This window comes from Ochotona curzoniae, unplaced genomic scaffold (assembly GCF_017591425.1).
Source record: "Ochotona curzoniae isolate NIBS_2020 unplaced genomic scaffold, NIBS_Ocur_1.0 scaffold_2453, whole genome shotgun sequence".
Taxonomy (NCBI): domain Eukaryota; kingdom Metazoa; phylum Chordata; class Mammalia; order Lagomorpha; family Ochotonidae; genus Ochotona; species Ochotona curzoniae.
In genome coordinates this window covers 12,056,703-12,069,351 of record NW_024467094.1, presented here as the reverse complement: position 1 = coordinate 12,069,351, position 12,649 = coordinate 12,056,703, and the positions used below count along the sequence as shown (strand labels likewise).

Sequence of the window (12,649 nt, the reverse complement as noted above, 5' to 3'; positions counted from 1 at the left end):
TTCCACAGCCTGGGCAGTTTTTTAGTTTATGAGGCCAGATTTTACTCTTTATTGTTGCTGTTGCTTATGTTTTAATGACATATTGAAGAACTGTTGTCCAATTCAAGGCCACAAGATTTGCCATTGTTTCTGCCTAACAGTTTTGCCTTTTTAGATCTTTCATTTCTATCTTTGATCAGTTTTAGGTTCATTTTTATATATGATATGTAAATATAATTTTGATTTTCTATTCTTACATTTTAAATAATTTGTCAGTTTTTATTGTGAATATTCCTGATTAATCAGTCCTTTTTGTAGAACCCGTTCTCTTTTTAAAAATTTTATACATTCACAGGAACATTTTTCTGAACAAATTTTTGTTCACACTGGAAATCCTTTTCTTGTGCTATTGAATTATATACTTAAAAAGAAAGAAAGTGAAGAACCTAGGCGTTTTCTGCCTTTTGTGATTCTGCCTTAATGGCTTGGCTAGGGGCTGTGTGAACCTCAGGCCTGATAGTCTACGTGACACCCGGCAGGACACCTGGCAGGTCACGTAGGCAGACCACTCCTCAGGAAGGAGGTACCTGGTGTTTGATAAGATTCACAGCCCAATAGCTCATCGATTTGTACTTTTTAAAAGTTGCTTGTTTCAAACCCACCAATAGAAGCCTGCTAAGTCATGACTGCATAATTAATAGCCTGAAATGTATAAGAACTGGGGGGCTTGGGCTCTCGGGCCTTCCCTTGGCTCTTCTGGCTCCCACTTCTTTTGTCCTCCTTGTGGATCCTTGCAGCCTCGGCTGTGGCTGCCCCTCCCCCAGCCCAGCCATGCTGGGCTGGGGGAGGTGGCTGGGAGACCTAGGCTAACCTGAATAAACCACCTTTTTGCCTCAGCACCGACTTCAGACTTGATGATTATCTGGGGGTTTCAAAAAACTGGCACAACAAAAGATCTTCCATCTGCTCGTTCACTCCTCAAGTAGCTGCAACAGCTAGAGCTCAGCCAATCCGAAGCCAGGAACCAGAAGCTTCTCCCAGGTCTCCCATGTGGGTTCAGGGTTCCAAGTCCTTGGTCCATCCTCAATGCTTTCCTAGGCCACAAACAGGGGGTTTGATAGGAAGCAGAGCAGCCAGGATTAAAACTGGCGTCCATATGGGGTTCCGGGCATGCAAGGCAAGGACTGAAGCCACTAAGCTACCACACCAGACCCTACTTTCTGAATTCTTATAGGTTGTTGGGAGTCCAACAGCTTGGTCTCTCTTCACACTGACTATTGATATTAGTGATGTTTTATTAGAATCAGATAAGACAGTCATTCTCATATGTTAATTTAGGGCTGCCTAATATTAGAGGGGTAACTGCCAGATGAAAAAGGCAAAAGCAACTTAAAACTTTAAAACAATGTTTTTCATTTTATTTATTTAAAAAGTGAGACAGAAACAAAACAAAGGGTGTCTGCTGCTGCTTTACTCCCCAGATCCAGTTATCAGGTCTGCACCAGACAAAATCTTGGAACAAGAAGCTGAACCCAGGTTTCCCACATGGCTGGTAGGGACCCCAATACCTGAGCCGTCACCTGCTGTTTCCCATGGTGGGCTTTAGAAGGAAACTGAAATGGAACAGACCAAGATCTGAAACCCAGACACTCTGATACGGGATGTGGTATCCTCAGTGGCATCATGACTGTTTAGCTAACTGCCACTCCTGATTATTATTATTTTTTTTAATTTCACGTTTCTGCAAGAAAATTTAAAACATATTCATGCAACAGCTTCATGCACAGATGTCCATAGTAGCACTATTTCAATAGCCAAAAAGTGTAAATAACTCAGATATCCATTAATGGAGAAACAAACTTTGGAATATCCATATAATTGAATATTATTCAGTTATTAAAAAAATAAATGAATTAATGACACATATCACAAGGTAGCTGCACATAGAAAACATATACCAAGAATAAATATTCTTTTAACAAAAACCAAAAAAAAAGCTTGTTAAAAACTCAAGTAGAAAAAAAATGTTTTAAAAGAAAGATCGAGGGGCTGGCACAGTAGCCTAGTGGCTAAAGTCCTTGTCCTTAGCAGGCTAATCCTTTGCATGCAGTAGCACCGACACTGTATATCAGCTCTGGTTTGAGTCCCAGCTGCTCCACTGTCGATCTGGCTCCCTTCTTGTGGACTGCAAAGGCAATGGAGGATGGCCCAAAGTGTTGGGACTCTGTACCCATGAGGGAGTCAGAATCCTGGAGGAAACTCCTGGCTTCAAATTGACTCGACTCTGGCCATTGAGGCCATTTGGGGAGTGAACCAGCAGGTGGAAGATTGCTCTCTTTCCTTATCCCTGTAAATCTCCCTTTGAAATAGAAATAAATCTTTAAAAAGAAAGAAAACAGAAAGCCAGTATCTAAGTAGGGAGGGCATTTTGCTTAGCTGTGAAAGTGCTGGTTGAGATGCCTGTGTCCTGTGTGTGAGTGTCTGTGTTAGCTGCTCAGACCTTGGAACTCCAACTCCCTGCTAATGTAGAGTCTCAAGGCAACAGTGATGGCTGAACTAATGTGATCGGGTTCCTGCTACCCACAGGAGACACCTGGAGTATGTTCCCAGCTCTTGGTTTGGTCCCCAGATGGGAGCTGTTGGAAACATTTGGGGAGGGAATTAGCAGATGGGAGCTCTCTCTGTCTCTTGTTCTTTCTTTCAAGTAAATTTTAAAGAAGAAAGCTCTTGCTTGCTTGCTCCAAATCCCTCTTCTCAGAGTTATATACTATTTAATAATACCTTCAGTTACATTTTTGAGGTGCTGTCTTACAAACATGCATGCACACTCATATGTAGGCTTTTTACTTTGTTTACAGAAAATAGAATATGTTTCACATATTTCTGAAGAGGATTTTGAGAACTTTTCGTCTGATCAGCATTTATTCACAAATTTCCCAGTGTCTCATCATTGTGTTAGGACCCAGGGGAATGATGAGAAAATGGAATCAGACAGGCGTTTATGGTCTAGGAGGAGTAAGAAAGCTGTAATAACTACTGTCACAATGTGAGATAAGCACCTGTGGCAGCAGGAACTGGTCCCACATAGTAAACACCAGGTGTGCGTAGTCCTGGGTTTACAGTTGTGACTATCTGCTAAACCCCTCAGGCCACCTCTTTAAAGACACATCAAGAACTGGGCTGTGGGAAAGCCTTTACCCAATGAGGAATGCAGAGACTGTGGTCCTTTCATCTCATAACTGAAAACTTTGTCCTCCGGGGGAAGGAAAAAAAGTCTTAAATTTCAAGAGTTCCTTCTTTGATAATTTGATGTGTCCAGCTAGGGCCTCAAAAAAGGATTTGTGCAGGCCGACTCAGGCATGGACATGTTCCTAGCTAAAATCAGACTCCCTCTTCCTAACATCAGTGAATCAGAGAGCTTGGCTGTCCTGTGTCTCTTACTGTTTGAAGGTATTGAGAGCCCTATGACACTTCATCAGTTGGAATTAATTCAATGTCTGGAGACTTTCACCTGACTGTTTAGATGTAAAATCTGTTGTCATCCGAGCAAACAGAATGGTTTGTTGTTGTTGCTTTTTAAATTGGGATGTCATCCTCTTATTGGCAAATTTTCAGTTCCATTTGGCAGCAATAGAGTTCATGGAATATGTCATTAGAGTTATTTAAAATCGAAACCCCAAACTAGTAATTTTCTGTGGCCTACGACAGCTGCAGAGCAGGAATGAGTGTGGTCTGGCCAACTCCGACAACAGGGCTCTGGCGCAGAGGGCTGCACCGTGCCAGCGACTGCTCACTGAAAAGGCTTGTTCAGTCACCACAAGCGAAGCCATATGTGCAGCAGGGTGGCTGTGCACATGGCAGGAAGCTATATCCACACCTCGGGGTCTCCTAAACAACATGCACTGACAGGGTGGTGGTCTGTGCAGTGTGCTGAGGACTGCTAGAGACGAGGGAGCCACTCAGAGTACCTTTTCATTTGTAAGTCAGTTAGTCTCTTGCTTTCATTTCTGGGAGAGATCCCAGTGACGTGAGAAAACAGAGTCAAGGTATTTGTGGTGGTTTTTTTTTTTTTTTTTTTTAAATAAGACTTAGGTCTGCATGATTTAAAAAAAAGTGCTCATTAAGACGTAGGTCTGCAGCCTGACTTGCTTCCCTTCTGTAAGCCGCTTCCTTAGGAGAGGCACAACAATTAGTTTCTCACCCCTATCAATTACTAAGGAAAGTGTCTGCTTACTGAGCTTTCCCCTAGGTGCCAGACAGTATTGTAAGCTGCTTTGTTTGCATTATATCTCGTATGCTGTACACATTACCTCATTTGATCCTCGTGACAACTCTGGGAGCAGGGTGTTAATATCCTTTCTTGCAAATAAGAAAACTAGGAAAGTTAAGCAGCACCCCAGTGGTGGGCCCTGGACTTGGACCTAGGTGCTCAGGGGCCTGGGCCCTCACTGTTGCGGGAGGATGCCTGTCTCTGTAGTGACAGCACCCTCCTCCCAGTTGTCAGGGTCACAGAGTGAATGTTTCCGGACTCCTCTCTCCATCCTTCACCCTCATGTCTTCTCAGCAGATCCTCTTGCCTCTATCTCCTAAATGTCCTTAACCCAGCTACTTTTTTCTACATATCTCCAGTTTAATCCAGTCCCCCATAATAACTGATTCTTCCTATAGCAGTGGAGTGATTTTAAAAATACATACATATTTATTTATTGGAAAGAGTTACAGAAAAGAGGGAAAGACAAGGGGGGAGAGATCTTCCATCCACTAGTTTACTCCCAAAATGGCTTTGACAGCTGCGCCTGGGCCAGACTGAAGCCAAGAGCCTGGAGCTTTATCCAGGGGCCCAAGGACTTGAACCATCTTCTGCTGCTTTTCTCAGGCCAATAGCAGAGAGCTATATTAGAAATAGAGCAGCTGGGACTTGAATCAGAGCCCATGTGGGATGTTGGCACTGCAGGCCTGTTGTGCCACAATGCCATGCTAGAGTATATTTTTAAAGTTCAAATGAAATCATTTCACTTCCTTATTTAAAACATCCAGTGACTGCCCAACTGTAATGAGAAGAAAATAATCTTACCGGGGTGGATGTTTAATGTAGTTATTAAGACACCTGCATTCCACATTATGGTACCTGGATTTGACCCCCAGCTCCGACTGCTAACTCCAGCTAGCTTCCTTCAGGGCAGTGTGGATACTCAAGCAATTGGGTTCCTGCTACCCTGCATGGGAGACCTAGATGGCATTCCAGAAGCTCCTAGCCTCAACTCCTAGCCCAACCCTACCTGTTACAGGTATTTGGGGAGTGAGCCGGCACACAAAAGACTGGGTGATTGGGCTGCTGCTGCTTCACTTACTGCATGCCCCTGTGTTCCTCTGTGTGTTTAAACTCAGCACATTCTATCCACCGTTTGCACTAGGGCCCCTTGCTGATGCTGTGTTTCCCAGATTTTGGCCTGATTGGCTCCCTCTGCTTATTCAGGTTTTTACCCAACTATTACTTCAAGGAGGTCTTCTCTGGTCACCCTCTTTGGAGAAGCACCTCCCCACTGCTTCAACCCCAAGCCCAGCCCATCCCAGCTCCTAAATTTTATTTGTATCACAGCTCTTTCCTTTTTTATCGGTCTTACTCAGTTGCATCCCTACTGTCTGGGGAGGTTCCTGGAACTGAGTAGATGCTCAGTCCGTACTTGAACAAATGGCAAACATGTGCTATTCCCTGTGCCGGAAAAGTTCTGCCCCTTCCCTGTTCCCACCCACCTACCATATGAGCTCTCCCCTAACTCTTGAATAGGAGGACTTCTTAAAAAGTTTATGGGAAATGTGTGTTTTGAAAATCCTGCTCCTGGATTTCAGAATGTTTTTACACCGATATAGTTAAAACTTTTTGAAGTCTCTGTTGTATTTAGCTCTGCAGCACCCCTCTGATCTAGCTCAAGCATCTTTTCCTTCCATAACAGCTGCTATGTTTTCTCCCTGTCCTTTATCGCATGCTTGTGTGATTCATTGTTTGAGACCTGTCTTTTCTCCACAGACTAATCTTGATGAAGGCAGAAGTGGTCTGTCTTGCCATTGCTTTTCTTGCAGTGCTCAGGACATCTGTTTGCTAAGTAGATGAATGGAGGAATGAATCACTGCTCCTGTGCTGACTTGGTCCTCACTTGGAATGTGTGTGCCCTTAGAAGAGGCTCTGGAAGTTCTTTGGTGTCGTGACCCCCTCCCTGAAGTTTCATGTGAATGCAGAGAGATGAGACTGCAGGCACAGGAGATAAGCGCTGCTTTGTCAATGATGCCTGTTGTTTTACTTCTTACTACTGCGATCCATTCATTTGACTCTTCTAACAATATTTATTGGAAGAAGAGATAAAGATCTTCCATCCACTGATTCATTCCCACAATGCCTACAATAGCCAGACCCAGGCCAGGCTAAAGTCTGGATCCCAAAACCCACTACAGGTCTCTCATATGTCTGGCAGGGATCTTGGTCCTCGAGCCATCATCTGTACCTCCCAGGATGAGCTTCCTAAGTGGCATCTTCACTACTGTGCCAAGTGCCCACCTCCCCTTGACACTTCACACCAACTGGATTAGAGCCTGGGAACACCCTCAACCACTTGACCAACATCTTTTTGTCCCTCTTTGCAGTAACACTCTGTGCTTTTAAAATGAGGTATAGACATGTAATTATGAGGTGGTATCAGCCCTGAGAGACTTAGCAACAGATGCAGAATACTTAGCTTTAGAATTCAAATCCTGCTTCAACCACTGAGTGATTTGAACAAAGCTTTCAGTTCAGCCAGATGACTTCTTTGCACAACTACAGAGCACCAAAGGACTCAGAACCAGTGACACGGATCATTTTTTTGAGCCCAAAACCAACTGGTCAGCCAGTAAAGTAATGCTGGTCACTCATTTATTTTTTTCAATAACTTTTATTTTTATATATTTTGTTTTATTTGTAAGGGAGAAAGAGAGAGAGAGAGAGAGACAGAGACAGACAGACACACCGAGACCTTCCATCCACTGTTTCCCTCTCCCAAATGCCCACAAGAACCTGTCTGGACCAGGCTGAAGCCTGGAGCCTTGAACTCCATCTGAGTGTCCTGTGTAGGACCCCCAAGTACTGCTGCCTCCCGGGGTACACATTAGCAGGAAGCTGCATTGGAGCGAACACTTCAACCAGGCACTCTGATGAAGGATGCAGGCCTTCCAAGTGATGTCTGAACCACTATACCAACACCTTTTTCTAGTGCATTTTTGTTGTTTTTGTTGAAGCTTAGGCTTCTTAGATTTCTCTTCTCACTATTTCCCTCTCCCTGTAATGCCAGCAACTCTGAAAAATGACAACTAATGCTTAGAAATGTTGATTTCTAAAAATAGCCATGAGTTTAATAGGAATTTCCCTTCCCTCACCCTCCCTCCCCTGTATTAGAGAAAGAAGCCAAAATTCATAATGTGTTTAATTTGAAATGCTTGGTTGTCAGACCATATCATCTCTCACCGGGATACCGAAGAAATCGCTGTCTGACTAATGACTACAATCAGTACTAAGCTTTCCTCATGCTCTGAGGCTGTATCTAACTACACAACAACATGTAGGTTTTCTGGCCAAGAATTAAATGGTTTAAATGATTGTAAACAGAAGTGTTTTAAACCAAAACCCAGACACAGGTGTGGTTTTTATTTTTTGCTCTTGTTCTATTTTTGGTATCTCCAGAAGATGCGCTGGCACCTGACCAAGTCATTCACACCACAGTCCCTGTGCTGTCCCATTGGTGTAAGGGTTAACTCGGCTTGCTGCTCTTGTGTGTGCTGAAATGTCACAGTATACTTACAAATACCCTCTCCACTGGTTTCTCATCTCATGCACCATCCCTTCATCACCAACCAATCCCATTCCTCCCACTTGTCCACTTGGCTTCCTTTTTGCTAAAACCCTCAACTCCCCAGCATAAACAACACCCTAGTCAACAGAAAAAGGCCTAAGCACTATCTTAACTCTGTAGTTGCAGTGAAATTAGCATCATCAGAAACCCTTTCATGTGTCATGTGCCTCTTCTAGGGTTTCACATACTCTATTGCATGTGTTCCTTCAGAGAATCCTATGGCTAGGTCCTCAGTCACAGCTGAAGCCACTGTGGCTCAGAGAAGCTAGGTATCTTAGCCAGTACAACACAGTACAGTCAGAGGCAAGGCCCCATCTCCTGCCCACACTGACCTGTGTTCCCAGCTAGTGATAAATTTTGGAAGCAATGTCATATTTGGGAGCTACTGTGATTGTTGTAATGGAGCTTGTGTGGGCAGGACTCCTCTCTGTAATCTAGATAATAGTTTTTCTTGAGTTTGAACTCCTCTGGCATTTGCTTTAGTCATGTATCTTAAGCATCAGTTGCCTGACAGGCACCAGAAGGAGGATGAGGAACATGACAGTCATGATCCCTGTCACCATGAGATCTACCAAGGAGATGAAAGAACAAGCAGTTGTAGTATCTTAATAAATACCTGGGTGGGAGACATACAGGGTGGGATGGGAGCAGATGGCAGACATTTAACACAAACGTAACAAACAGGGAAGGCATCCTGGAAGAAGGCATTTCTAATTGAGGACTAAAGGGTAAATAGGAGTTTTAGCCATATTAAAACTGAAGTGATGGGATTGGCAATAAAGCTTCCAGCAGTTGGAAAAGCCAAGCCAGGAGGTGAGATATGGCCCACAGTGCCTCTTCATTTATTGGATAAGATCTCATGACTTAGCTGTTGGGGAGTCTTGGAAAAAGCAAAAGGTCAATGGGGAAGGAAGGCTATTATTGCTCGTACTCAGAAAATAGCTCTCTTTTTCTTGTGTCCTCTTAATAGAAAAAGCTTGAGTCTCCGCCTTCATCTACCAATCCCTTCCTGGAAGATGACACAGCAGCAGAGATGGAAGAGCTGACAGTGGAGAAAGATCTAGACCAGGTAAGTCTGTTTCACATAACCTGCCTGATTTTTCTGGAAATGGGCTCACTTGCTGCAGATACAGTGCTTTGGCTGTTGAATGCATTCAGTTTACAGCATAGGTGGTCTGTGCAGAAGGCCATTATCTCAAAGTGCATGTGGAAAATCAGATGACACCACAACCCTTCCTGCCCCACCCCTTAGCTTCTGAAGACCCTCACGGCCAGGAATTAGCAACATACATAAGCGTGATTAAAGCCCGCACAGTGGGGCCAACCAGAATTCCCCTCAGCCTCCTCCCTCATTTCCCGAACCTGTCAGCAGAGCTTGCAGTTATCCTCCCATCTGGTACTGTGATGATGTGAGAGGCCGAAGTATCCCAGGGACGTAGGCTAGAAGTAAGCCGCACCGTGGGCTGGGGAGACCTCCACGCCACGCCGTGTAAGCTCATCACCTCAGGCCTGGAAAGACCAAAGTGACCCAAGGCATATTTGGAGACTTACTTTCCAGAACACCCCAGCACTTTAATTTCCTTTGGATTTTTCTGTCCAACTCTGAATTTCCTCTCTCTTCATCCTACAGAATGGAGTTTCTGTTTCACTGTTGTTTTATGACAGGAGAGGTTAGAGCAGTCAATCAGAACTTTTCCTTTTTGGATTAGTGGGCCTTATTTTTTAATTTTCTGTACTTGGCTAGGAGAGAATTATCTTCCAGTGTTATTTTTGCTGCAACAACCACCAGAAGGCAGGCTAGCTGGGCAGGGCAGGGCAGCTGTGGGACAGTCACTGCCATGCACTTCACAGCTAGGCTGTGCTATTGGGTGACAAGGGTAAGGGGACAGCCTCGTATGACCTATGAGAGCTGGCTTCCAGGAGCAGCTCTGAAGCGGTGCAACAAAATGCATTCGGCCCATCGGTTAACATGTTTGCCTCACATTTTCACATTTTCATTTTATGCTTTGTAGCATAAAAGTCTTTCGCATGCTGAATTTCATTCACAATGGCTGCTTCTAGTTTTCACAGGTGATAAAGCAGCAACTCAGAGACTGAGGGACTGGCCGAGGGTTACCTGGCTAGACAGTGGAGGCCTTGAGACTAGAAGCCAGGTCTGAAAGTCAGAAAGTGGGAATCATTTCCCAGAACTCTTTTTTTTTAAATACCTTTGTGTCTCAACAGTAGAGGACAAGGCCAGGGCCGTCATGGTATATCAGACTAAGTCTCTCCCTGTGGCATCAATATTCCATATGAGTACCAGTTCAAGTCTCAGTATTTCCATTTCCAGTCCAGCTCCCTTCTTATGGAAGACAGCAGTAGATGGCCCAAGTTCTTGAGATCCTGCATCCATATGGGAGACCCAGAAGAAACTCCAGGCTCCTGGCTTTGGATAGGCCGAGCTCTGGGCTTTATAGCCATTTGAGGTGTGAACCAGTGGATGGAAGATCTCCCTCTTCATGTCTCTGCTTTTGTCCCTGTAACCCTGCCTTTCAAATAAAAATAAAATAAACCTTTAAAATTATTAAAAAGAGTGAAGGACACAGAAATAAATGTCCTGTGTAAAAATAAATTAGGGGCCCTTCCTGGCACAACAACCTAGTGGCTCAGTCCTCACCTTGCAAGCACCAGGATCCCCTCTGAGTGCCAGTTCATGTCCCAGCTGCTCTACTTCCCATCCAGCTCCCTGCTTGTGGCCTGGGAAAGCAGTCGAGGATGGCCCAATGCCTTGGGACCCTGCACCTGCATGGGAGACCTAGAAAAAGTTCCTGGCTCCTGGCTTCAGATCAGATCAGCTCTGGTTGTTGCAGCCACTTGGGGAGTAAATCAGCAGATGGAAGATATTTCTGTGTCTTCTTCTCTCTGTATATCTGTCTTTACAATTAAAAAAAAGGGGGGGATGAGGGGACCAATGTTGTAGTGTATCAAGTTAAGCCACCACCTGCAACACTGGTATTCCATATGGGTTCCAGTGCAGATCTGCTTCTGGCTTCAGCCTGGCTTAGCCCCAGCCACCGTAGCCATCTGGGAAATCGATCAGCGTATGAGAGGTTGGTCAGTCTCTTATTCCTCTTTCTCTTCCTCTTCTTTGTCTTTCTCTTATCTTTGTGACTTTGTCTTTCAAATAAATAATATAAATCTTTTTTAAAAAAAAAAAAAGATTTATTTATTTTTGTTGGAAAGGCATATATAAAAAGAAAGAGACAAAGAGGAAGATCTTCCATCTGCTGATTCACTCCCGAAGCAGTCACAATGAGCGGAGCTGCACCAATCAAGCCAGGAACTTGGAACCTCTCTGGATCTCCCATGCAGGTGCAGGGTCCCAAGACTTTGGGTCGTCTTCTTTCCCAAGACACAAGCAGGAAGCCAGATGGGAAGCAGGGCTACCAGCATTAGAACAGACAGCCATATGGGATCCTGGCACGTGCAAGGCAAGGACTTGAGCCGCTAGGCCACTACACCAGGCCCAATAATGTAAATCTTAAGGCGGGGGGAGTGAATGGGCAAACTTGAAAGATACTCTGAGAGTGTATCCAGAGATATGTAGGATTAGACGTAGGTGACTTAAAGTTGTCATGTTATTGACTATCACAAGAGAAAACAAGAGGTTCCTTTTAACTACAAAAATGTGACTCTCATACTTTTTGAGCAAGTACTGAGGTAGAAGGGGCCTGGGTGTGGTGCTCCTTGCTCTGCTGTGTCTTCTGCCCACACTAAGCTGCTCTGTAGCTACTCAGCAGGCCCTGACCGAATGTGCTGGAAGCAGGGTCCATAGCTCCCAGTGCTGGGAGCTGCCATCATTACATCCAGACCTGTGCGCTACACCGCCCAGTGATGTTACTGCTCCCGTGACAAGTTGCCTTTCTCAGCCTCTGGATGTACTGAACTGGAAGATGATAGAGCTTCCCTTACCTATCTCACCAGTTTTTTCAGGTGATATTTACCAGGTAGTGATTTTTTTTATTAGTTTTCTTTTTCTTGAATTTTTTTGTTTATTGTAAAAGCTTGAAATTGCTATTTTCTGATTCAGACCTTGTTTTATTTTATTTTTAAAGATATTTATTTGAAAGTCAGTTGCAGAGAGGGAGGTGGGAAGAAGAGATAGAAAAAGAGAGCTATCAATCTTCCATCAGCTGGTCCACTCCCTACGTGGCTTCAAAAGTTTCGGCTGGGCCAGGCTGCATTCAGCCAGGACCCAGGAGCTTCTTCCAGGTCCCCACTTGGGTAGCAGGTCCCAACCACCCGAGCATCTCCCTCGAGTTTTTCTAAAGCCATTAGCAGGGAGCTGAGTGGGAAGCAGAATAGTGGGGACCAGAACCAGCTTCCCATATGAGGTGTTAGCGTTACAGGTGGCAGCTTTATCAGCTATGCCACAATGCCAGCCCCAGCCTGTTTGTTTTTTTTCAGGATTTTTGTTGTTAATTATATAAATTTAATTTTTGATAATTTTTACATATTTGATTAGGGTATGAATGGTCAAGAGCTAGAGGAAAGTGGGTGAGACCATTGTTTTGACATTCTCTTTCCTTACTGTATCTGGGAGGGGAGAGATAAGGGGAGAAGCCACACACAGCCTCCCAACCATCCCTGGGTCCCCGATGTGGGGCATGCTCCGAAGGTCCTGTTCAAGTGGTTTTGATAGTTCACCAGTTCTGTATTGGTGCCAGTCTTGCCACTCCAATCGTGATGAAATCTCTCCAGAATCCACTAGCGGACATAGTCCACCTTAGAATCTCTGTTTGCCCAGGAAT

At 44.5% G+C, this 12,649-nt stretch overlaps 1 protein-coding gene across 3 annotated transcripts in view; it reads left to right on the top strand.

Moving 5' to 3' along the window:
* The window catches only part of VPS53 (VPS53 subunit of GARP complex), a 136,107-nt gene that overhangs the window by 66,131 nt on the left and 57,327 nt on the right, over window positions 1-12,649 (top strand). For all 3 annotated transcript variants that reach the window (XM_041000211.1, XM_041000210.1, XM_041000212.1), the window contains one exon: window positions 8,830-8,928. In XM_041000211.1, the coding sequence (XP_040856145.1) occupies window positions 8,830-8,928 (99 nt within the window). The remainder of the gene's footprint in view (window positions 1-8,829; window positions 8,929-12,649) is intronic.